This window comes from Amblyomma maculatum, chromosome 2, assembly GCF_055883805.1.
Source record: "Amblyomma maculatum isolate TAMU_Amacu chromosome 2, ASM5588380v1, whole genome shotgun sequence".
NCBI classification, from domain to species: Eukaryota; Metazoa; Arthropoda; class Arachnida; order Ixodida; family Ixodidae; genus Amblyomma; species Amblyomma maculatum.
This window is the reverse complement of record NC_139345.1, coordinates 72746926-72773347: the sequence shown is the minus strand read 5'-3', so window position 1 is coordinate 72773347 and position 26422 is coordinate 72746926. Positions and strand designations below refer to the sequence as shown.

At 45.1% G+C, this 26422-nt stretch overlaps 1 protein-coding gene across 1 annotated transcript in view; it reads right to left on the bottom strand.

Moving 5' to 3' along the window:
* LOC146198978 (fibrillin-1-like) overlaps positions 1-26422 on the bottom strand; it is a 103636-nt gene that overhangs the window by 66585 nt on the left and 10629 nt on the right. Inside the window, exons 2-9 of the mRNA XM_084594433.1 lie at positions 13214-13299; positions 9463-9645; positions 6806-6910; positions 5893-6087; positions 4780-4905; positions 3950-4075; positions 2895-3053; positions 861-1025 (exon numbers count right to left, since the gene is read on the bottom strand). Coding sequence (XP_084450559.1) covers positions 861-1025; positions 2895-3053; positions 3950-4075; positions 4780-4905; positions 5893-6087; positions 6806-6910; positions 9463-9645; positions 13214-13299 — 1145 coding nt within the window. The remainder of the gene's footprint in view (positions 1-860; positions 1026-2894; positions 3054-3949; positions 4076-4779; positions 4906-5892; positions 6088-6805; positions 6911-9462; positions 9646-13213; positions 13300-26422) is intronic.

Below are 26422 nucleotides of genomic sequence, written 5' to 3'. Positions count from 1 at the left end.
ATCACCGCGTGGTCTGCGCAGCGCGCTTCGTCAGAGAAGCAGAAAGCGTACAGAAGGCATCGCGCTAATTGTTGCATAGTAGCACGCGCCACAGGATTCAGTAATATACTGTAGGTGTCAGTAAGTCATTATATCGTGTATATCATTGTGTAGTCACAGCAACCGCGTACTCCGCGAAGTCAGTGGACTTCAAGAACACGAGATGGTTGGAATTTCCAGCCCTCCATTATGGGGGCTCCTCATAGACTGGGTCATTTTGGGACGTTGAACTCCTAAGATCGCAAACCAAACCAAAACCTGTTTGCGTTTGCGCCGTTCATTTACTTCTAAAGTTGTAATAGTCATGTTAACATTTTGCATCTTGCAGGAATTTGGCTCATGCCTAGCACGAGTTTTATTGTCAGTCAATCACTTTTGTTTGTGAGTCAGTTAGGGTATGCGCATGAGGAAAATGTTGTTCTTCAAAGGCTTGGATATTGCATATTTAGTGTACGTACGTCCTTCATTTTCACAGCGAAATATAGTTTTATAATTAACTATTGATTACTCTTTGCCTCAGTTGCCTGCAAGTCGCAGTGTACAAAAGGACAGAAAGGTTCCCAATCCTAAACTCACAAGCCTAAAAATTCTTCCGTCTGCTCCTCTCCTTTGTTCTCACCGAAACAAACGCGGAAATAAGACAAGCCTTGGTGCCGAAAGGCTGCATTGGCGCCCTCTGGCTTCTGTGGGCGCGGTTCACCGTTGTGCACACATGTCTAGTGCTTCTCGAGCAAACAGCAAAGCGCCCAGTGCGAGACAAGGCCTCAGCACGCGCGTATACCGTATAAGTCGCAGTGGCAGTGCTGCGTAGGCTGGCATACCTTTGCAGCTCTTGTTGTCGGGCGTGGCCTTGAAGCCGGTGTCGCATTCACATCGATAGCCCGTGTGCGTGTTGACGCAGCGGCCGTGTTCGCAAAGGCCCGGCCGCAGGTCGCACTCGTTGACCGCCATCTGTTCCAGCGATCTGCAGAGATGTTTATATTCAGCTGCGTGCAGAACAAGAGAAACGGGGAAAACGCAACGTCAGCCGGGTCAGAGCAGGAACGCCACTTCGTCGCGTCTGCAGAGCGATCTACTGAGGCCACCTGCCATTGCGATGGAATTTTGAAAGTCATCGCGCAATACACGTCTCTGAATAGAGCTGACTATTGGTGGTAATTATTAAACAGGTAGGTGACAACTGTTTTAAATACTTGCAGCGCTTCGAACGCGAACAGATTAGATATAATTTATCTAATACCTAGCTCTTCATGAAGAATGTCCGTGCCATTGTTAGTGCTGCATTATTATCTAAAACTTTAGGACTTATGATGTAATCCTTATATCACTAGTTGGTCTGTATGGGGTTCCGTTATGCAAAGCTTTAAAGCCTCGTGGCCTAGAAAAAGCATGCTTATCTGAACGGTACACTAAAAATATGTTTAAGGGAATCAGTTTCTCACACGCCCGTTGAATGAGTACTACTTTAGACTGTTTATACAGTAATGCAAACTTGTGTAATGTAAGTAAATATAGGTATTTTATGGTTTTTACGTCAGAAAAAAAAGCAACAATACTTCATAAAATTCAAAACCTTCGTAATAATTAGTTTGTAACAAGAGGAAAAGACTGAGCATGGAAAAAGGTTTAGTACAAACAGTTGCCAACTGACCGAGAGTTATAATATATTTATCAAAATAAAAACTATCGTGCCATAGACGTTACATAAATGACAGTTGAAACGAAAGCTGAAATTCTCAGACATTGGCACTCGTGTAAGCACTGAGGGACTGTTAATTACATGAAAATAAAGGGAGTTTATACCGTAATTATCCTCTCTTAGTAGTCGCTATCGTGAACACCTCAAGTTCATAGTGCCAATCAAGGTGCTCATTTTTTATTATTTTTATTTGTTTATGCAAGTAGTGCTGCTTTTTCGATGCATTTGCCAGAAGTGAAGTCAACTCTCATTTCCGCGTTTTACTGCGAACACACAGCAGAGGCACGAAAATTGCGGCATTGCTCGGTCTGCACTGCCGACGCCATGATCGCTATGGAAGCATCTAATCCAGCTGGCCAGGCACCAGTAACGTTCGACTTCAATGAGCCTTCTTTACACTTATCATTATGAATTCACATAGATCACGTGCAGCCGTGCCATCTCTGTAATAACAGGAGGAACAAGTTGTTGATAAATCATATTAAACAACTGACGGTTAAGAAGGCTCAGCCCACAACTAGTGTTCTGACAAGTTTTACGCACCTGACAAAGATTACACGTGTGACACACTTGCCCTTGCGATTTTGGCTGTAAACATTAGCGATACTCTTCCAAGTTTTATAAGCATGAATATGTGCATGTGCAATAAAGGTTCAACCCGAGGCACACTTTCAGTGATTAAAAAACCAAGGAAAGAGAAGTTTGTTTATTGGCTTTGCAAATTCATCTATACGCTAGATCTGCAGCAAATTGTAAATTATCCTTCTATAGAGTGCAAAGGTCCGTCATGTCGTTATTACATGCAGAAATCTTGCTTCTTAGGCACCATGAGATGTTGTCATCATATAAATACTCGTTCGGATATTATTTATCTTGTCAGCGGCTTTTGCATCGATGCTTTTTTTCTATGCGCTTACAGGTTTTATAGAGTGCGACCGAACACGCAGTAGTAATTAATAACGCGGTGACCACATCTTACAATTTCTAAGCCGTAAGATTTCTGCATTTAATAACAACGTGACGGGTCTTTGTAGCTTCCTGCAGGGTAGTTAGGTTTTTATGTGCTTCTTAATATACACATTCATGCACAGGCGCAACAACGATGTTGTCAATCGAGAGCTAAAGAAAAAGGGGCATGGCGCCCCATTTTACTCACCCGTTCCGTTCCGTGGACAGTGCTGGCAGGGCGTGCCCCAGCCCCGGATGCTGGGCGAGTCCTTGCAGCAGCACTCGAATTTGGTAAGCTTCACGGACAGCGGGTTGCGACAAAGGCCGACGCCGCCGTACTCAGTGTAGCAGTAGTCCTGGCTCGTGTCTGGAATTGGAACACCAAACTTTAGTGAACGCGAAGAAAGCCACTGACAGCAACGTTTAATCTGAAAACAGCAAGCACTACATGGTTGAATGCGACAGATGAATTGCGCCTAGAATAGTGCAGTTTAGTCAGGACGAAAATTATTTCCGCCCATACATTCATGACGCAAGTAATAAGGCTAGAGAAGTTGAAATATCAGGGAGAAAAGAGGTCAGAAAACACAAAACACGGTAGGTAAGATGCGCACATAAATGATATGTACTGGGGAGGCGCACAAAATATGTATTCTTTAAGCAAATTGATAGAGTCCTCGTAGACAGCATTTCTTCCGACGAAGCAGCTGTGTAGTATTCAAATACTGACACCACTCGATGCCGATGAGATACATATTTATTCTTGCCTAGACTGGTATGTGTGCATAGAAGTTGTTGTAGAAACTGTGAACTATTCCATGGAGGTATACTTTCGATAGCCTATAGTCACTTTCTCACGTGCTACTAATTTTTCATTATTATTCACTTGGTAAGTTCATACAATGTGCACAGGCGGTAAATAAGGAAGGTAACTATCATCTGCAGAGACGATTGACCCCTGTTCCCGAAATATTCCTGCACAGGTTTTCAGACCAGTCTACGAAAATCGTGGTTACATAGTTTCTGAACCGTTTGTAATCTTCATGGAAGAAAGTACAAACTGCAGCAGTGGTTCTTTGCATGCTGTAGCAAGAGACAAAAAGGAATCCGCATTTGTCTAGAACTGATAACTGCCATATTAATCGCTCATTTCCGCAAGCATCGGCCTGACACAGACTCTTCTCAATTAGAGATTTAGCATGGCATAGCATACCTCGGCCAGAGCGATATATACCCACAACTAGGTGTGGAGACATGTCTCACCGAGGCAGGCCTTCTTGTCGTAGCTGGGAACGGTGCCTGTGCTGCAGACGCAGTAGAAACTTCCATCGGTGTTGACGCAGTGCCCGCCGTTGCATATCTCCAAGTCCTGGGTGCACTCGTTCACGTCTGCATGAGAACTATACATCTGTACGAAGAGGTAACGTTGCTACCACATCCTTTACTGATTTGAGCTATTGCTACAGGGACTAGATTTTGCACATTGCGCGCACTTAATAAAGTGAAAGCCTGTCGGATTGTTTCTGTTGCCTTAGAACCTGTTTTCGCAGTTCTCTATAATCAAAGTTAAAACGACATTCATTGGAAGTGCAGTGACGAAAAACGATGCAGCCCGGAGCCTCGAAGGGGAGTTGGCCATAATTACTCCTTTTATAAGAGTTAGGAGTACAAAAATAGCGCATATCTACATATGAGAATTTCAGGTAATAAGTTAGGATTTGATCGAATTTATCAGTGCCACTATATAAGAACTGTACAGTCAACACACCTCTCTAGAGTGCTGGAGAGGTGTGCAGCGGGGCAAACAATGTGAAATCTTTGCTTACTTGCTCACTAAGAGGCACAGTACAGTTGTGAGAACAACTAGAATGCCTATATACATGCCTTCGTTCTAGCAGCATTATTGTCTCTATAGCAGGGCACTTAATTGTTCCAAAATTTAACTTTTTTTTTTTGTGCGAGAAGGCGGTGTTCGCGACATACGTGCTGACGACTGTACATTGCTACGGTGTTTGAAAAAGCTTCCTCGTTGCCAGCATAACAGTTTAATCTGGATAGATCTGCTTTGAAAGCACGGAGACTGCACCGCTTACCTTCGCATTTTCCTGTCCGTACGTTCTTCGAGTATCCTTCGTTGCATTCGCATATGTATGAGCCTGGAGTGTTGATGCAGTTGCCTCCTTGACAGATTCCCGGTATAGCTTCGCACTCGTTCACTTCTGCGGTCACATGAAAAAGAAATACCTCTATTTTTAGATCTTATAGCTCTTCTGCTCACATCGATGATTTTTTGCATTAGTTGATTTTTAATATAGCGAAAAATTACTTAACATATTGCCTTAGAAACCATCCAAAGCATCGAAAAGCATCGGTTTTCTGCCTGCGAAGACTGACATGTGTTTGACTTGTTGCATGGAACATCAAACTTTGGCATTATAGCACTAAGCTTTGACAGAATTCTCGGTATTAGGGTCATAGAAATAAAGAAATTACTGCAGTTTAAGCATGGTTGAACTCAGTTAAGCGAGTGACAACTCGGGTTTGCGTGGCTTTTCGTTGTTTCCCGTTTCTTTTATGACTCTACTTGCTGAAAACTTTTAAACTGTATAATGACTTGATGCTGTAGCGTGAAGTCACCTTTTTATTCATATTTGTATAATCAACGCGCCTAATAAGAAACTGCAATCTGTGTAGCTTAATCGTACTGGATATAAGCCATTTCACCATAAATTACTTGATGCTGTAGCACAAAGTTTAAATTTTGATCACACCTAGGCAAATACTACTAGGCCCTACAATTAAACCAGTACAGTTATACTTGACATGAGTTTTACAATGCTGTATGACTTGATAGTATATCGTAAAGTTCAATTTTGTTCGCAATTAATTAATTGACTTTAGTTACAACGGGTAGCTGCAAAAGTGGTCAGTAATTCATGTGGCCATGCACCAGTTCACCATAGCATACTATAATAACCTGGCTGACGGAACGAGGTGCCTGGGTTTGTTCCTAATACTTGACCTCAGTTTGACCTCTAATATTCGACATATTTAATCTCAGTCATATTTGACCTCAGTCGGTCACATACACTATCCACCGACAACCCATGGCGGGTAAATTAGGCCTTGAGTCGACTGGTGAGCATCATTCACACGTTCTGTAGCGCACATCATTCTCTGGGTTCTTCTAGGTGGTCGAGTCGTACCCTGGCATCCGCCAGAATTGATGTTGGTGATGTATCCTCGGTCGCACTCAAGCTGCCCCGGACAAGCCTGGCAGGGGTGTCCCCAGGCGACACCGATGGTGGCGCAGCATAGCTGCCGCGTGCACACCACGCCCGGAAGCTGGTCCCAGCAGGACGACTGACGCATCTTGCGGAAGCAAGGGCCGGTCCGATAGTCTGCGAATAACCGGAAGTTTGGAATCATGAAGAAGATGAAAGGTGTAACATATGTCAACGTTAATAAGCATGTCCGGCAAGGACGGGCTCGCTAATTTATTATTTTGGGAATGTGTAATGGAGGGGGGGGGGGGGGGGGGGGTTTATGATTAGTAACATGTGCGGTACGAACAATCTTGATGAAACAAGTTATTTATGAAACAGGCTGCAGGGCCTCTTATATGACATCTTGACCTAAATGTATAGTTGATAAAGAGAATATCGTCCAAAATAAATCTTATATTTGAGGTAGTTGCTATATTATAATGGAGGAATCAGTGCAGCCATAAGGAACAAGTACTGCTCCGGTTCTGTACTTTTACTGCCTTGTCCCCTCTCGTTGCGCAGTTTATAGCGCTCAAAGTAAACTAAGCTGCCACTCAGGAAACCGTGCTTGTAATTGTTGGGTCGCAGGAAGAACACGTCAGTTAGTGCTTTGCGAAATTGGTTTCGAACAATACTCAGATTATTGGCGGAATAAGGAACGTTTAATACGAATTACATGCGAGGGGATATAAAAATTAAACCAATGAGAGTGCATAGCTGAGATGACGGTATGCGAATTTCTTCAAGACACACACACGTTGAGGACTCTCATAAAAGGGCCAAGAAACGTTGCGGAAAGCATTCATGCGTTCGAAGGTGGTTACCTCTTGAAGCGGGAGGCACAACAGCTCACCTCTTTCACATCGGCGACCCGCGAAACCGTAGACGCATGAGCAGCGGTCCCTGCCGATGCAGCGGCCACCGTTGAGGCAGGGTTCTCGGCATAGCCCTGATTGTCCTTCGCAGAAAAAGGCACCCCTGTATAACTAGCTGTTCGCATTAGATACCGAACTCTGGTAATATTTCTATGAGCAGGCTTTTATCGATGACATTTTTCGAAAAATTGTATACGGTCTAATGAGCTGCGTCTATTTCTTAGATGTTTGTTTCTACCTTCCTGGCAAGCGTAACGATACTGCTAAATATAAGAGGAACTTTACTGTCACTATTAAAGCGTGAAGGCATGATGTCGAGGGCGGCACTTGAAGGTGATTAGTTTCTTCACATTTGAAGAAACTAATCTATTAGTTTCTATTAGTTTCTTGTATAGGTCGAGCGCTACGGAAGAATGAAGCCAGAAATAAACCATGATTCCCAACAGGAATAAGCCGTGGCCAGCTACAATTTTCAACTCGCCATGAATTGAACAGTTCATGAGAATGGGGTCGATAATTATTCACTCATATTACACAAGAACACGTGGGAAAGATACTGAGACGAAACAATACGATAAAAGTGCCAAACGGCAGATATTGCCAAGAAAAACATTGAAACTTACAACAACACAACTCTGCTTCATTGCACTAGTTTCATATTCTAGTGTCGTAATTGATATATTTAATGCAAAATCTGTGCTCTGCAAACATTCTTACATACTAGGGATAATTAGTGACCGGTATCATTCGCTTTATTATTTTCTTCACGTCTTCCAGACGCGGCCACGAAGGCTTCGCTGTGGGTTGTTTTGCGTGCGCAGGAAGACACTCGAACCGGGTCGTACGTCAGCGCTGACCGAGGGACGCTGACAGCGGCTGGTCGCGAGCCAACGCAAGCCCCAGATAGAGAGCTAAGCATCACTTCTCAGAGGCCACCAACGTTGCAGAAATGAAATGTTCAACTCGGGGAATGACTCACGGGCACGACGGCATTCATTTATTTCTACCGCTTATCCACGGCGTGTTGTGTACGATTCCGGCCGCCACCCTCTGCTGTCTCGCTTTCTCTCAAGACACAGTCGCAGTTCGTCGTGAGATCGCTTACGCGCTGCTCTCCCGGTAACGCGAGACACGAGAGCTGTACCTCCTTGCTGGCGTACAGCGTTTCTGCACATCGCCTTCGCGGCTTGCTGCCCGTGGTGGCTTTCGTCGAGAGCTGACCTCGTCACAATCACAGCGCTCTCAAAGTTTTGGGGTTGGCGCGTCTGGAGACCTTGCTTTCTTCCGCGTATTTAATAGGCGCTTCAAGTGAAACGACCAGCGCTATTTATTCTGAACACTGCAGACTCGTGGTCTTTCTGGTTGCAGTTATTCGCTGTTGCGATGTTGTTGAGCTCAGGGTCTATTTGTTTTTATTTTGCCAAGTGTTTTACTGCGCCTTTTCTGCTGCATGGGAAAAACGCAGCTGTTAAAATTTATACGCTCGTAATAAAACAGTGCAATGCCCTTTGACACTATGCAGCGCCTAGCGACATGGTGTCCATAGTAAAAGCTGTATTATGACAGTTTATGGTTAAAAGCGGTATGTAAAGCGGAAAGTTATTCAGGGAAGTTTGGACACTGGAAGCTGCAGCGAACGCTATTCTTGGTGAGCCAGTTTGAACCAGATTCAAAAGAGGGTTAATTTATTGTAATATTTACCCCCTTTTAATTCCGAGCGCTGACGTTTTGCTACCAACTATGCTACAGAATAGCAACGAAACACTTTAAAAGAGAATATAGGCTGAAATGTAGAATAGACATTCTGATGTTGTGTTCAAGTAAGTGTAAGCCCAGGGCGTGCGAGGCGCAATATAAGCGCGATTGTCAAAAGGTGCGAACACAAAGAGAACTAAAGGGAGGCGACAAATGACACGAGACACGACAGAGTGGTTTTGCGTGTATAGTACTTGTGCATTGCGGCGTTTCTGGTCCTTCTGCGTCTGCCTCTTTTTTCGCTATTTTGCTTGAAAGAAAGGCTGAGCCAACTACTCTAACAAGAACTTTTATTGCATGCGCATAAAATGTGCGTGGTCTGTTTTATACAACGAGAAAGATAAATGGCTAGTCTTTTACAGAATCTCACATATGCATGAAGGAAACACCTTCTTAGAGGATCGTGGAACTCTAGACAAGTTTCTTTTCTAGCAGCAAGCGCAATGAATAAAAAACCGAGTAACTATCTCGCTCATGGTAGTTTTATTGCTAAATGTTACGCAGGTTTTGCCAATGAATCATTTGACTTCAGTTCACCTGAGCTCAGAAGAATATTATGGATCCATATAAACCAGAACCAATATATATCGTTCGACAGGACTTACACTTTGTTGTGGTTACTGACAGCCGGGCTCACCAGGAATATAATGCGCTAAGTCCTACTCAGATCAACGCCTGCTCAGACCGGCATGGGGCCGATAGAGTGAAGTGAGAGTGCCATTTGGGAACGCCACGTGCCAGTGAGCCCATTAAGTGGTACAGTGGACAGTAGATGGAGCAGAGGAGGTTGCTCTAGTTATTTAGCTGCCAACTTTGACCTGCCAATCTACGCTACGCTGTGTCAGATGCCATTGGAGTGTTGCGAGACGGTGCCACTTACCGTACTCGTGGCGCCAAGACGACGGGCTCGTCACCCCCGTAGACGAGCCGTTTCCTTGCGAAGGCGCCGTGGGTAGCGTAAGGGGTGCTGGCGGGCACGACCGGGCGTGGGTACCACCGGAGCAGCGACATACATTTGGTCGAACGCAGCGACCACCAGGGCCGCATGGCCTCCGGCACACGGCTGCGCAGACCATGTTGCCCTCACTACGATGTTAGACCACTTCAGGAAGTAGCCGTTACACTGGGCCCTGAGTCTTCTCTTCAAGAATGCCGCTGGCTTATCATTGGGACAGTCAGAGCGGATTTACAGGCTCTAAGGCAACACTGAGGACAAACAGAAGCCGGATTGCATCGACAGACTACAGCGGTCTATTTATGGAGGCGTTTTTGTCACCGAACATATAGATTGCGTAAACTAGAAGTCTGAAAACTGAATACAGGTATCACCACAGCAGGCCGTTTTCGCAAAGTGCGAAGCGTCGAGATAGACTTTTCTCGTGGACCTCTGGGACTAGGCCTCTGTTCCACCCGCTTCCGAACGGGCATCACAGAGTGCTCCTCCACACACACATACACACACTTTTTTTGTTTTGACGTCATGCGTTTGTAATTAGAGGTGGGTATCAAATGGCTTGTTTCTAAACCTACACTTTTAAGCAATAAATGCGTTCTTTTTTTGCTGGACAAGCATCAGTACAGCAATAAACAGCCATGTAGAACTGTGGTGGTCCTCAATGTACTCTCGAAATGGCGGCGGCGTACGTATAAATAACTATAACAGAGTCATCATTATCTATGCTGCAGAGTACAACAGGCACACAATGTAATAGGAATTACCACTACGGAATAAAAAAAAAAAAACACGTACAACTAATCTGATGTGATGCCCAAATAAACAGATCAAGCGACGAAAACACGCAGGAAAAGTTAAGGAATGGATTTGTAGAGAGCTGGTACATTTGCAGAAAACAGCAACAACGTATGCTGGCTGCGCAGTATTTATACGACGCTGCCCCCAGTTTAGTGTAGTAAATATGCATCGCAAGGACTACCTCTACCACAGATAGTGATAGTCTGTTCTTATAGCAGAGAATAGTTGTAAAGAAAAAAAAAAGGCCTCCTGAGCACTGACGTTACAACGGAGTTGAGGGTGCCCAGCCGTGGCTTGCAACGAACATTTCTGTCTATCATGAATAGTGTTGCAGAACCGGCCTTTATAGCTGCATGTGCTTCCTGCTGATGCGAAAGAAACCGAGGTTCATTTGTTCATTTTGTTAATATAAACGCTGAAAATATCGGAACAATGGGAATTCAGTGTTACCGCACAGAAACACTGCGTCTTTGAAGAAGAGGCTTTGTTGTGCATATTCTCCAGTGTCCTAGATCAAAACGATTAAGGCGGCAAAATCCACATTCGAAAATAAGTGGACAGGATTTCATAGAAATTCGGAAGCTACACGGAGTTCTTGAAATCAGGTAGTCGAGCACATGCTTTGCTTGTGTAGCTACATAGTATTACATGGTGAAGATGGGGTATTTCCTCACCTACGAAAGGTATTAAGCTATGTGAGCGTCATGTACTACTACAAGGTTCAAAAGCAGATCCCGCGGCTTGCGAACTTTTGGCCAAGCCTATACATACCTCACAAGTGATATATATAGTAACAATGATCAAGTGTGCGCCTCATCCGAATAATGCGAGGTCAGTAAATGTTGATGACAACACGTGCGGTTATCAGCTGGAATAAGTAGGGCGGCAAAGGGCGTTTTGAAATTATCTAAACACATCTAGAAGTTTCTATTATGCTACTTTGGCGAAGGATACGCAGTCAAAGGGCGGTGGTGCCAGTCGGGAAAAAATTAAGACTGCTGAAGGTTTTCTAAGAACCCTGTGCACTGTATAGACTTGCGCTCTCGGAAGAACTGTGCGCGATGGCAGCGATAGCACCGGGAGCTTCGGGTGATCGCCGAAGATAGACCGCCGCTCTCTGCCACGCTCAATTTAAAGGTAACGAACAACTGTCCAGGTATGGTACTTACACCACCTCGAACAGTGTGAACGAACTTTTGCTTGGATGTATAATTTCGGGGAAAAAAAGAACTTATTCTCATTAGAGAAAATGACAGCTCCACGTGCTGCCGGCTTTGAACACAAGCAGAACATAAAAGAAACAAGCGTTACAAAGCTTTGCGGCTCCATATTTTTCATGCAAATCGGATTTCTCGAGAGCTAATTGAGCACTGTGTAATAACGATATCCAGTGTGAGGATAAATTACACTTTCGAAGACGGCGGTAAAATTAAGTCCCTTAGAATAGCATTTTGTTTCATAAACTTTTGTCGACGGGTGTACGTACTTTATAAGCGTTAGTGCACGTTCAGAAGGGGGGGGGGGGGGGGGGGGGAGTGCTTCACTGTGTACACTACGGATTTCCGAGGACCATCGCTCTCCGGCACATAGTATCTGCGCCCAAAAAGTTCTCCGCGAATAGCCGATTATGCTGACAACTTTGCTTCCGGTAATAATGAAGAAGCTAAGGAAGGCCTCAGGTGTGCACGTGCAACGAAAAGCTCAGAAGTATCCTCCTTTGTTTCATTGCTAAACTTTTTCAATTATATATGTATCCTTTTTTTCATCCGGATCTCAGTGAATTAGTCACTGCATTAAACGGGGATACCAGAAAGATGTGAAAAACAAATTAAATGACAGAAGTGCAGCAGAATGAGCTTCTCACTCCCTTTGCAACCTAAATTTACATAATGGATCAGAGCCGCGCTCTTATCCTTGAAGATATGAACTCCGGGTGCATCCGCACTTTTTAATCATTCTTGCGCCATTCTGCAGGGAGAAAGTAAATCTCTACATGCTTTCTTTTGCTTCTGTATTAGCTGCTTCTAGCAACGTTGACTACCAAACACGATGTTCCTGTTACCATTATCCGGTTCACAACAGCCGGGATTTACTGGCAGAATATCAAGAGCGCTTTCTTTTTTTTCCTACAGCCCTGTTTCCTGTGATGAGGAGCAAATGGACTGAAATTTAGAGCGTAGGCTCCAGTATATGCAAAATCTCATAACTTTCACCTTCATTTGACCTTGTGAAACCGCATAGCTATAGACTTGCGTAGCAAACGGATAGAAGTTCAGCACAGAGGAAGTGCGCATGCTCAGCTTCTGCTCTAGCTGAACCAAGCTCCGGACGAGGAAGCGGAAAACAATAGCATGCCGAACGATGTTGATGGCTGAGCACTAGCTATCGATGGATCATATTCCTTTTATTCCTTTCGAGCGGATCATAACGCTGTCGCCAGGGATGATGTTAAACGTCAAGTGAACAATGCTGCACGGTTGGCTTCGGCTGCTGTGGCGATGACAGAGTTCAGGCTCAATAAACTAGTTAACCATGGTTCAACCATACCTATCCTGTTTTTTTTTTTTTCACCTTAAATTAAGTTGCGACGAGATGAGGGCGAGGCAGTCCACCGGCGAATAAGGCGTATCTATTTTCATTCAATATGTGAACGCGATTCGCCGCATACGACAATGTTAATTTGCTTCGAGGTTCGAGGCATCGCGATGCATTCGTTGGTGGTCATGTGTTCGAATGTAATGCCGACCTGCTCAAGCCTCAACTCACAGGTGTTTAAAGCGTGTTCGGGAGGTAGTTGCAAAATTTTTTTCATGCCATGCCTTGCGGAAATATGCAAGCCAGTAAACAATCACTTTTGCCAGAACGAAGACGCACTCACGCACGGTACAGCCTCCGTAATGGCTCCTGGACTTGGTCCACCCTTCGCAGCAAATCGGCGCTGGGCCCCATCGGCAAACGTTGATCCTGCGAGGCGTGGGCAATATTAAATGTCTACCTTTCTCCCAAAGCATTGAGTCGAGGACGAGTCGTTTTGATTGTGCACTGCAAAAAGTGGCTGCTAAAGGAATTGAAGACAGGAAAATAATTTCGCCCCTGCTTCGCTTTCGTACCGACCAGCCCAACAGCACTGTGTTCAGTGCAGCCGTCTCTTGTGGCTAAAACTCAGTACGTGATCAAGACCCTTGTGGTAAGTGTCCCCGTGTAACACTGCCCTTCGAAAAAAATTGAGGCTTTGCAGCTCAAGTACTCGTTTGATTGAGAGCAGTCTGTGCAGCTCAAGCGTAGACAAGCTGTGGCCATTGTTTATTGTGGATCATAATTGTGGCAAAAATAGGTGTGTCAGTATGGATGCGAGGAGAAACGAAGAAACTTTTTATTTTTTAGTGGATCGGTAATAATTTGCAAAAAAAAAAAGACCGCACAAAGAGTGGTTTGCTAACTTATACAGGATAACGAGAAGTGATCAAAGGGATCATTTACTCAGTCAGGAGAGTAATTACTAACAGCATGTAGCCATACGGGTACAAAACATAAGAGCCGCTCAGTGAATACCCAGGGAGATATGAACACAGGGCCCTGTCAGCAGGCCCCATCGTTAAAGCTGGGAAATGGAAACGGTACTGAGCATATTGTGGTACAGTCGATCCTGAATATATTGAATAATTGCCTATATCGAACTCTAGAATGTCGCCTTTAAAATCCCACAGAAATGTAAGGTAGTGCCGTTCGTGTTTATTGAACTCCCGTTCAGTGGAACATTCGATACATCGAACTGTGTTCCGTACTCATGTGAGGTGCCTCCTTCCATGATGACGCTTCGATGCACCGATATATTCCTGCCAAATATTTGGAGGACACGTTAGCGTTTAAGGAGTGGCACGTAGAGGGGAGCCCCAGGGCGATCCTCTATTTTGAAGCCTGGCGTGCGCGGGCGCTTCGCGGGTGGACTTCCAGTACGCCGGCGGGCAGCCCACCGCTGCAGGAAGTGTGTCGCTAACGTGGTTACACTATATTCACGCTTATGGGTTAGAGAGGAGCTCATAAGGTGGCATATTTTATGTATCGAATTGTCGATATATTGAACTATTTAGAGATCCCCTTTGAGTTCGGTATATCTGGAATCGAGTGTACACCAAAATGTGAACTCCATAGGTATATATACACAATGAAGGCATTACTATGTACAGGATAGATAACGATCGATCGGCGCACTCTCCCTTGTCGCGCATTAGAACTGGACAAACTATCACCTAACACCGGAATTCATCGTGCCTATCCTTCGCCTTCGCACGTCTTGGCGGATGGCCCGAGAAGAAAAAAAAAGAAGAAAGGACAAGATGCGCGTGGGGGCGCGTAGGTCACACCGCCGTGCCTTGCCTTCGTAGCGGCCGACTGCTTTGCATATCTCTAGCCGCGCGGAAAGCGAAACGTGCAGCCTTCTTGGCCCATGTCCAGAGAGTCGGCCAACCCACCCCTTTCCCTGTTCTCTTAGAATGCTCTTCCTCCTCACTCGCACGCTCATCAGTTAGGCGGAGAGACACACGGAGCTTGCGGCCTACAGCACGGCTGTATGTCCGCGGTTCCGCATTCTGTAGGCGCCGTGCCGCGGCTAGTTTCGCACGTTTCATGCGCCCTATCATCTCCCGCCACTGCGTCAAGCTGCGGTGTGGACGGAGTCGCGCTGCCGATTGCGATGCTTCGGCTCCAGTTTCTGTAAAAGCGCACGCTTTGGCACGTTTCGGCAGTGAGACGAGCAGCAAGCGATATCACGAGCGCTGCTCCTGAAAAAAAAAAAAAAAAAAAACAATTATGAAGCAGTGACTGCTAAAGCTTCAACTGATACTATTACAAGGTGACTAGTTCAGGTTCACATATTTCCGATCCAGCTGCCGCTCCCACGCCCTCGCCGAGTACCTGTGGCTCCGCTATACGAGTGCAGGGATTTGGAAGATTATATGGGAGACCTGGTGACTGCTTGGAGAAACCGCATTCCGGCTACTTTGTATTCTTGCTCTTGTTAAGCAAGCTGTTCGGTTGAACCGAGTCCGCTCGGCATTTTGCAGTTATAGTTAGCGCAAGGTCGTACTCGTTTACTTTGAGCTGGGTTGGATTTGGTTATTTCATTCCAGTTACTCTAAAACGAGATACTTAGTGTTCAGCCACTTTACTACCGGTTGGCCAGTAATGAGCTTTTTCAAGTCAAACCGGTCGCCGGCTGATTATTGACGGACTTTAGGCAATATCACTCCTTTAATCTTTGCTTCTTTTTTTCTACACTTGGCCTTGCACATTAGCCGCGCCACCCACGATGAAGCGGACTCGAGCTCTGCTCTCCACTTCAAGGCTGAGCAGCCAAGCGTTGCCGACAAGGACACCGTCGGCCCCTAAGCCTCCGCCCGCTGCCAGAGATGCTGCGCTAGCGAAAAAGAAAAAGGCGAAGGGGGGGGGGGGGGGGGGAACAGTTTCGCCCGTCGCATGTCATCTGTTAGCCCTGACCTTTTCTTTCTATCTGCAGTGGATTCCTTATCTGGTAGGCAAAACCTGCCCGGGCTCTCGTTTGCTGCGGACGCTTCCTCTGTGCAACTCGCAGCGCGAGACACGAAGGCGCTCATTAAGGTCGGCTGCATCGTATTGTGATTGAGGGGAGCGTCATTCAGAAACTGAGGATAATTCGCAGAGCCCCGCTTCCTGGTTCAAGACGAGATAGCCGCTGTTGTGACCAGACAAAGTGTCGTGGTCGGCCGTTTTCTGGCACGCTACGAGAGCAACTGATAGCTGCTGCTTGTCGCTCCTTGCGTCAGAATGGCGCGTGTCTCTTCTGGGTAGTTGAATGATAGATTATCCAATCATCACGGCCACACAGCGCCGTGTGTAACGCTTTTCTAGAGGCTGCGAAATCAAGAAAAGGGCGACAACTTTTTAGTCAATTTAGCGCACATCGCCCTTGTAATCTGAGTACCATTTTGCTTTTCCGGTTTTGCATCGGCGGCGTTAGTTCTACGCAGTACCTGGAAAGCAGAGTTTCTCTCTCCGTCAATTTCGTTCATACAAATTATAACTGTGTAATTCTGTGCGATCAATTTGAACAAATGAAGCAAGAGCTTGCGTGTTATTACGATTTACGTGTGCGTGAACGAAATATACTACATGTATACAAACTGTATATAAGAAATAGTCACTTAAGATTCTTTTAGAGGAGTGCTTAATTCTGCTTGCGTAGCCTAGGACCAAGATTTTTAAAGCTATGTATTCACACAAGTGATCTACTTATTGGCATCCTGGTAGTAGCAATAGACTGTAGTTAGGCGCATATGTGCATCTGAAAGGAAGCAGTGCTTGACATGCGATCTTATTTAGTTACTATCGAAATAAGTTACGTATTTAAAGTACGGAGCAACAAATCTGGCATTTTCGTAACTGTGGTTACGAATGTGCGCACGCTGAATGTTCACCGACAGATAGGTCGGTGACCATGCATATACAAAAGAAAAGGAAGCCTGATCAGAAGCGGTAATTCCAAGGCTTCAGTAAAACAAAACAACAACAACAAAAAAAAAGATATGGTGCCTACAGCTAGCATACCATTTACTTCCCGAATGTATTTGTGTGTGGGTAGAACAAATATGAAGACTTGGTCAGCGCTACAATACATTATTAATGGGTCAGGATAGAAGGATTTGAGTGAATAAAAAAGGCTGGTATGCGCATGCAGAACTCGCAACATGATGTGGAACAGAAAAATTAACAGATAGGGAGAGAAGGCGAAACTAGGTCATACGAGTCATAACGTTACAGTCGGATGCTGCTTTGATGAAACACTTTCCTTGCCTCATATATACCGGTGTGTTAGCAAAAACTTTCGAAATGCTCTTAAAAAGACGGTTAGAAATAGAAAGAAAGTATTTTCAGGTACAAAACCAGAGCCGCTGTGTACGTATACCTTAGAGAAAAAAACTCTTCTAATTACTTAGTCAAAGAACAAAACTCAAAAATAGTTGTTTCATTAAGCAAATTTGTTGGCGTCTTTCACAGCCCGAGTCGCTTTGGGACGTTAAACCCTATAAACCCTAACCAAATTGATTGGTTAGTGCCAAGAGGGACGCTGAAGCCTTGGTCATAACAGTGCCAAATCAGGTTTTTATGATGAGAAAAACTGGTTTTCGAAAACCTGGCAACGCAAGGAGATTTATTTTTTTTCCATGACTCTCAAGACGCTCGGTGAAAATGGAACATCCGCTGTGGACGTCTTACAGTGATTATGGCGCCAAATTCGACGCCTGCTCTGCTATGCCTCATAACGTTCTTGTCTTGCTGCACCCTGTCGAAAAGATGGCAAAATAGTTTCTTTTGCCACAAAATAATTTTTGTGCGGTTTTTGGTCGTGAATCTGTTGTGACTACTGACATTTCTATAGCAAGAAGAAAATTTAGTGCAGTTACTACATAGAAGTACAAAATGACAACCGACTACAGGAAATTACTTCAAAACCAGAAATTAAGTAATACACAACTACAAAAAAGTCTGACGATGCGACAAAACTTCGAAATACCTTGTCGTATACTTGGTACGGTTTTTATAGTTTTTCTTATTCATCCTGACATCGCTTTCGAAAATAATGACAACGCAGTTTACAATGGTTGTCACTTTCCTACCAAGAAGCCTTGAATCAAAATACTATCACAAAATGGCGCCGTAGTCATTGCAACTCGTCAGAAGCGGATCTTTTGTTCCCACTTGTTTTCCTGTGCGTCCAAAGCGCAACTGTCGGTTCTGTGAGGAAAAAACTAAACCAAAAAACAAACAAAACAGAAACAAATACAAGCGCCGTATTTCTTCGTGCTGTAGGTTGTAAGAAAATGAGTTTTTTTTTTTGTTTCAAAATTTATATGGCATCGTCTTGACCACATCGTCTGACTTCTAGTTGGGACTAACTTCCACTAACCATGCAGTGGTACTAACGCTATATTTAGGAATTCTAGAAAATATTCGCTGAAACACCAGGTATACACATCTGCTCAAAAGACCGGTATTCTTGCCCGATGAGACGGTGCATGGTCCAAGAATGTGCGTCCCAAAGTTTTTATGCAGAAGTGCAGGACCGGCTGCGTCCGAATTTGCATGTTACTTGTGCTAGTCGCAACTTTTGTCAATTATCTGTCGGGAGTCGAACTGTCAACCAACACATCCATTTTTGTGCATGTGGAAGTAGGCTGGCTCCGATCCCAAGTTTTTGACAAAGCAGTTTGAAAAGAATGTGTGGTTCTTGGTAGTCCATAATGGCGCACAACGTGGTTCTATGCGTGCCTTCATGACTCTATGCTGGCCTTTGTTTGAGTTTTCAGTGGGCGGGACATTATTGTACTGGAGAAAGCATATATCTCTGGACGCAGATAGGATTATTGTTCTGCGGAGGCTGCGTGCGATCGCAGTTATTGTTGTGGCTGTAGGAAGAAGGAAAAGAAAATGCACGGGCCTGCTACTGGCTCTATAGCGGAGCCCCCTCCGCTGCCTCGTGCAGACAGAAGAGATAATAGAGAAGAAAGAAAAGGAAGAGGGAGAGAAAGACGCGCACCGCAACAACAGCCGTCGTCCACCACCGAAGCGGTGGCGGGTGCAATGACGGCCTACAACAGATAAAAATTTGGTGGAAGGCTGGCCACCGCCGCAAGCGGTGGTGACCTACCTGTCCCAGCCCCATCAGGGGAGACCTGCTCAAGGTTTGCAACTGAGGTGTGTCACAGCCCATGCGCATCTTGTGGCCTTTAAGCCCCACACGCTAACAGCTATCATTCTGAAATGTCCGAGCCTAGGTTCACAAAACCTTTCTTGCTAAAAGGGCTGCGTTTTCGCTCGACCCTTAAGCGCCGATCAATTGTCGGGAACAATATTCTCGGAAACAAAGCTCTGCGAGCCTGGGCCTACTGCTGCAGAAAATGATATATCGAATTCTCGTATTTTACGGCTGACAGCTTCTTCCACAGGGTGACAGATGCAATACTCTGTGAATTCAACCGTCATGTCATCCAGACAACAACGTTTACCACTCTCTCTACCTTTGATCGAAGCCGATATCTCGCGTTTTCCCAAGTTAACCGCGTTTTAACATCAACCCAGCCTCTAAGCGAACGTAAAACAGCGCCTGACGCTGCAGTGCTGTGTGGTGGCGCCGCGAGCTTCTCCTCACGGCGGGGTCTGCGGCCGGCCTCGTGTAAATCACGCGCTTGTACGCGCGATGCCCGCCGCTCGTATGTTGCTTTGTGCGCGCGTCCGGAGCGCTGATTTATGCCACTTGCTATTCGCACGTTCGAACCCGCTGTCGAGCGCCGGTCAAACGAGCGGCCGCGTCAACGAGCCGCCGGTGGCGGCGGCAACCGTCGCTTCCTTCCTGGATGCCACCAGAGCGCATGTGTGCTTGCGGTGCGCGACGACCGATTGTTTCGCTGTCTTTGAGCCACGCTCCTAGCAGGAGTATGCCACTGTAAAACGGCATTCCGTACTTTGGGACAGTTTGAAGTACAGATTTATATACTGACGCGGCCAGATCGGAGTAGTAGGAGGTCAGGAGCGGCTGAGTGCACGCCGCCGAGGTCGAAAGTTCAGAAGGTACCGCACGTGCGATCTCAAAATTCTCTGGCTCTGGCAGCACAGGGAACATAGACCATTCCGCACGTGAAATTGAGGCAAGTAAATCAGAGCAGCTGATCGCAGAGTATCGTATAATTACTGAGCGGGAAAAAACACCGAATACGCTGAACAAGAACATCTAACGGTGTGCTGACGATGAAGTGAGTTTATTCATGAATGCATGGCATCTGGGACCTCGGTAAAGACGTCATCATTAATGTTTTAATCGCTACTAATTTCCAGTATTCAACTGAAATCTCCTGCTGCCAGTCTTTAGCAAAGCTGTAGAGTGCTATTTGTATAGTATAGTGTACAGGAGTGTATAGGAGTGTATAGGAATATACATGCTACTTGATTCTGTCATAGGCCTTTCAAATATTTACTCTGTACGTCTATGCATCTCCATGTATGGCACTTATGAACAACAACAACAAAAAAAGAAACAGCGAGGAAATCCCGACCGGAGTGCATTATAGGCATCATTACGTTTTCTCGAAAGACGTTGTTAGGAGCTTGCATTAATGAGAATCAGAATTCCTTTATTCGACTTCTTTACAGAGGTCAGGAGCACAGACAAAAAGCTGAAGATTACCCAGCTTGACGGGGTCTGTGCCCCTTTACAATACATATGTATGTGTGAAATGTAAAGGTGGTATTGGCAGTGGAAATTTATGATAATAGATGCAATACAAAACATGAACAAAATTGATCTGAATCTGAACTGAGATTGTGTTAATATGTTATGCGTATCACAAAATTCACTCATTCTGTTGTTGATTATTTTTTCTGAACCCTTTGAAAAACTGGAAGACTAGAAATTGGCCTGTAATTAGCAAGGCTATGTATGTCGCCTCCCTTAAAAAGAACGCTCACTTTTGCCACCTACATAGCTTTCGGGAACAGGGCCATGCGTAAAGGACCAGTTATCCGCGCGCTCAAGGACGGGGCTGATAATGTCTATGACGTATTTCACCGGGCGCATCTTCAAGTTGTCTGTATCACATGATTTGCTGTTGTTGAAGGCGAGAAACGTGCTATGAATTTCTTGCACATTATTTGGTCGCATAAATGCACTTTTACAAAAGGTTACAATCTGCGTACAGGGATTAAACTGCCCTTTAATAGTGCCAATCTTTAACGCGAAGAATGCCCCATTTTTCAGAAAATCCGGTGTTGGCGACGTCAGCTTTGTGAGCGAAAAATCGCAGGCATGTCTCTGGCTGGTGTTTATCAGCAAGCTACATTGCCGTGCACTGAGCGGAAATCAAGTTGCGTGACGTCACGAGACCACGTGACATGGCTGCTTTGGCAGGCGCTGCTTAATCATGGTGGGAGGGTGAGATCGAAATCTATCCGAGACCTTTGGATCACGTGTCGGACACGCTGCCGCTATAGGCCATGCAGGCACGGTTTTCGAGTGCAACAGCGCAACGGCACTAGGCAAGAGAACAAGGAGGGACTAGACACAGCGTTGACAACAAAGGTTTATTCAGGAAGCCATTGCTTATAAAGGCGCCAGCAACACTGAAAAAACAGAAAAATGCAAAAAACCGTGACAGATATCCCTCCTACCAGGCACATTTTTGATACCATAAGATTAACTAGCTATGCAAAAATTCATGTTCTTTCTGGAAGATAGTTACAGATGGGGCGCTTACACATCTCTGATTCAACTGCATGATCTCAGACGCTTCGATAAGTTCTCTAGTCAGCTGATCTTTGTGTTTATCTAAAATCCTGTTTTTGTTGTACAATGGTTGGCAAGAACAAATCACAGCAGTGAACTCCGATGTGGCGTGAGGCATTCTTGACATCATTTTTATGCTCCCTCAGCCTGTCGTTTCAACAACGACCAGTTTGGCCTACGTAAGAACCACCACAACTCTGAGGGATCGAATACACCAGGTTTTCTGCGCACTTCACAAATTTAACCTCATGTTTTTTTTTTTGTAGAGACAGATTCAGCCTCAGTTGACTTTTCGGAGCCATTTACACGCGCGCCAATCTTCTCAATTTCATAGGAGCTGAAAACACAAGATCTACTCCGGCTCTTTTCCCAATTATTTTCAAATTATGCGAGACAACATGAACGTAGGGTATGACAGCCTCATTTTTTCTTCTGGAGCTGTGGTCGACTGCGGTGCCAAGTTTCAACTTTCTCAACAAATCCTCCGATACTTAAGCTAAAAAGATAAGAAGGTATCCTGCGGTAACGAGCCTCTCAACTTGACCATAAAACTATTGACAGTCCTGTGGGTGATATGATCTCTTCATCGCATTACTGAAGCAAGGTGCAATGCCCCTTTTTACACGCTTAGAATGTGATGAACTATAGAGAAGTACGCTTGTACGGCTCGGTTAAAGTGGGGCATGTCGGGTGGTCTGTCATGAAAGATGTGTAAAATATGACTGTATGGCAATTTTATGTGTGGCATAATAGAGACAAAAATTAAAACGGCCAGAGATTAAGAACCGGCAAACAGAAACCATTATGACTGTGTCGTCATACCCTTGAACACAGAACGTCCACAAATTTGTTTTCTTTCTCCATCACAGGAAGGCGCACAGTGAGGCTCTTTCATTTTTCGGCCCTCAGATGGCGTTATTGGAGTCGAACACAACTGTCAGAATGTCTTGGGCTCATGGGCGATCATAATCGGAGAATGCGTTACATTCCTTGCCTGCTTTGCTGAAATAAAGCTATCATCTGTGTGCAAGTTTCAATAAAATAATGTTGAACCAGTGCAACCAGAGGAGAAGAATATGCATTACGCATGAATATGACGCTGAGTTCATCAGCAGACACTGCAATTCTAAGGTTTATTGTACAAGCATTATCACAGGTGCGTAATGTTGATGCGGAACGGGCCCGCCATGGTGGCGCAGTGGTCGGGGCGCTCGACAGCTGCACCCAAGGACTCGGGATCAAATCCTGGCCACAGTGGCCTCTTTTCGATGGGGGAAAACCCAAGGCGCCCGTGCACTCTGCGATGTTTGTGCAGAACCTCAGGTGGTCGAAATTTCCGGAGCCCTCCACTACGGCCTCTCTCTCGGGCATTAATCCTTATAAACCAAACAAAACCAACCTCTTACGAAGGAGATCCCAAACACAGATAATTATGCGGGACCTCCTATAAATAGTGTCACAAGGGCATAATGATAAAAATAAAGCAGCATTAATCAAGAAAGGGAATCTGACATCTGCTTGAAAACATGAGTGAAATTCTTTGAACTATACCTGGTTGCGTTTGGCTCTACAAAGAAGGAAACAGTATACAAAATTGAAATTGAAATGAAAAATGTAAACAAAAAAAGAACGCTTAGTACAAAGTGTTAGGCTGAGATCAGAATCGGTATGGTTCAGAGGGGGAAACACGAACGAGAAAAAAAAAAAAAAAGATCACGTTCTGAGCAGAAAATGTTTGAGATTGTATTTAGTTGAGTCAAATGATGACACTGTTTTTATTTGGAACGGTAATGAGTTCCGCTCTAATAGAGCATTAAAATTAGCCGCGAATTTCTCCAAATTAGTTTTGAGTTTTGGCAACTAGTTTAGGGCGAAAGATGTACAAGACTATGGTTAGGTGTGTGATTGGGAGCAATTATTGGATACGCGAGATCATTACTAATGAATGTATGTACAAAAATACAGTGAAAATATACTTGTACTCATGCAACAGTCTTAGACGTTATCCGGGCGCAGAATAGATAAAACGTCTGGCATGAAGTAGGTGAAAGCTATTATGCGTAATGCTTGGTTTTAGAGAGGCAGCAAGGAGGACAAGTGAGTTATTAAGAACCAAACCATAATTTCATGCATTCGCTAATGTGACTGTAAACAAAGGCACAGTAACTTGATATTATTGGATTTGTATTGAATAAGAATTTATCTTGATTAATGCCCTTATGTCATACGCTGTTTTTCTTGTAATAGAATGTATAAGCTTGCAAAATTTTAAATGTTTATCTAATTCAACTCCAAGAAATGCGGTGCTGTTAGCAACATGAGTGCGGAGGAATCCATTGCAGTTGAACTGGACCCAGATAGAGTTTTATGATGAAAAGTCATGATTGCGGAGCAAGTCAGTCAGAGCGATAACGTTATTTTGACGCCTAGTGTCCATATTAGCCACGTCTGCAGTAAGTTCGGTTCTTCAATAGATATGTTAGAACAAAAGGTAGTCCTGTGATCCGGTCATAGTAAACAGTTAGATTAGTGAACACAGCTGTGAGGATTATTAATATGCGCCAGTTGTAAGAGAAGACCTAGGATGATCCTTGGTTTGCCTGAGTGCCGGAGATTGGTGCTGTTTGTTATTTATTAAATAAGAAGCTAAGGATTAGATCTGGAGCTAGGACAATTACGCTGATATAATTTACTTAAAAAAAGTATGTTAGGGTTTATAGAGCCGAACCTTCAGAAAGGTTAATGAACACAGTGACAAATAACAAATCAGAATCTATTGCCATTTTATTTCATAAATCAGTGAAAGCCAGGCTATATCACTAAAAAACATGTTCTAAAGCCAAACTAGCACAATGGCAAGATATTCACTTAGACATGTATCCTCTCACAGGTGCTAAAAGAAGTGTTTCAATAATTTTCCCGGAGAAAGATGGTATTGCGGCTGTATTTTCGATGCCCAGAAACAAACGCGTGCCAAGGATCCGGAAGATGAAAAGCAACCGACCCACACCTCTTCCGAATGAGCGATAAGGCACGGTTGGAATTATCGACGCTTCTCGCTCACAGATTCTTCACGGTGACTATACGAATGACCTCTGGCCCGGTAGCTGTATCCGCGCAATTACAAAAGGAATGCCAGCAGCTGCGGAGCTCACGTAGACACCTTCCGGAGTCTAGACAACGACCACCAGCCCTCGGCCGCGGAATGGATGCAGAAAGTCATCAGTGGGAGTTCAAGGCATCGCCAACTCCGCAACAGTCGTCTTTCTCGGCGCGAAGGACCTTGAGGATAGAGAAGTACGCCATGGGGGAGTACGTATAGACAAGTCAAGTCGTCAACGCTTCGAGTAGGCTCGAGTGCCGTGCCCGTGTATGCGATGCTTGTTGCGCAGATTACGTCAGCTGAAAGTGCACCGCGGGCGGCCTCTAGAGATGCGAGGCGATGAAGTGACAGGTCTTCTCCGCCGACGTTTGGCCTCCGCGGCGAATCAATTGGGCGGCCGGCGGTGCGCGCGGCTTCCGTCTCGGCCCTCCCGCCGTCGGTTTCGTGATAGGCATGACTACGGGTATACGATGCTGACATCTCGTTTTCTTTTTCGTCTTATTTGAGCCTGGAGGGCGAGGAGCAGTGCGGAAAGCGGTTGTAGAGTACGCGTTGTTTTCTGGCGTGTGGCGGTAGTGTTTGTGCACGAGGCTCGCCCATGAGGGAAAAACAATTTATGGACAATCGGCGTGCGTTCACTTTGGTGTGGAAGGTTAATAAAGCGTGAAGATCGTGAACCTGCCCTCGTGCTGGTGTCTCCAGTGTATGGTAGGCCAGTTTGCAAACACGGAATGGAAATAACAGAGGGGTCGTCATGGGAAAAGAAACTCTATAAAGAAACTAACCCTGAAACCGCTGATACGTATGTACAGCCGTCCGCATGCTGAGCACGAATGCTCGAGCGCGTGGTCTTGACGAATTTACACGCAGTTGAGCGCTGGCCGACGGGTCTTACAGCCCGTTTATGTACAGCCTCATCCACTTCTAAGCTATAACATGGTCACTGCTTTTAAAGCGCCATTACGTCCGAACTGTCCGCACAGTAAAAAGAAGCTCTTACGAGTCCCTCTGTGCTTGCATCGCTTTGCATCGATATTCACTTGGTTTAAACGTAATGTTGCTTTGAAAGCAGTGACCGTGTTATAGCTAGAAGTTAATGACCCTGTACCTCAAGGGCGCCATCGATCTCCACCAGTAGCAAGCACACAGTGCAGCATGATTTCAGCCCTAGCAGCTAGCGCAGAGCGGTGCGAATATCCGTCCAGGCAGCGCGCTCGAGCATTCGTGTTAAGTTCTGTTCAGTTTCCATCGTCATCACTATCGGGCTTAAATACAAAACCATCTCGGGGTTTTGGCCGCCCTCTATTTTAAGAAGTTATAGCGACCGCAGCATGGCTTTCTTACAACACCCCATTAGAGTGTAAATTTAAAAGCCACATGAAATAGGTGTAAACAAAATGTGACAAATATGACAGAGCCTAAAGCTTCTCGCATCAGCAGTGGGTCCAAATAAACTTTTCCTGGTCCCCATTTCGTCATCAAGAATAGGTCTAAAGCGTAAACCTCACTATATTGAGAGCACAACATGCCAGACAAGTTCCTAAAGTACGCCTTCTCCCAGATTCGACCCTGCTGCGGCGGCCGTTTTTTGATGGAGGCCTAACGTAAGATCAACATGGGCTGTGACATTAAAGAACTTCAAGTGGTCAGAATTATTTGCAGCCCTCCTCTAT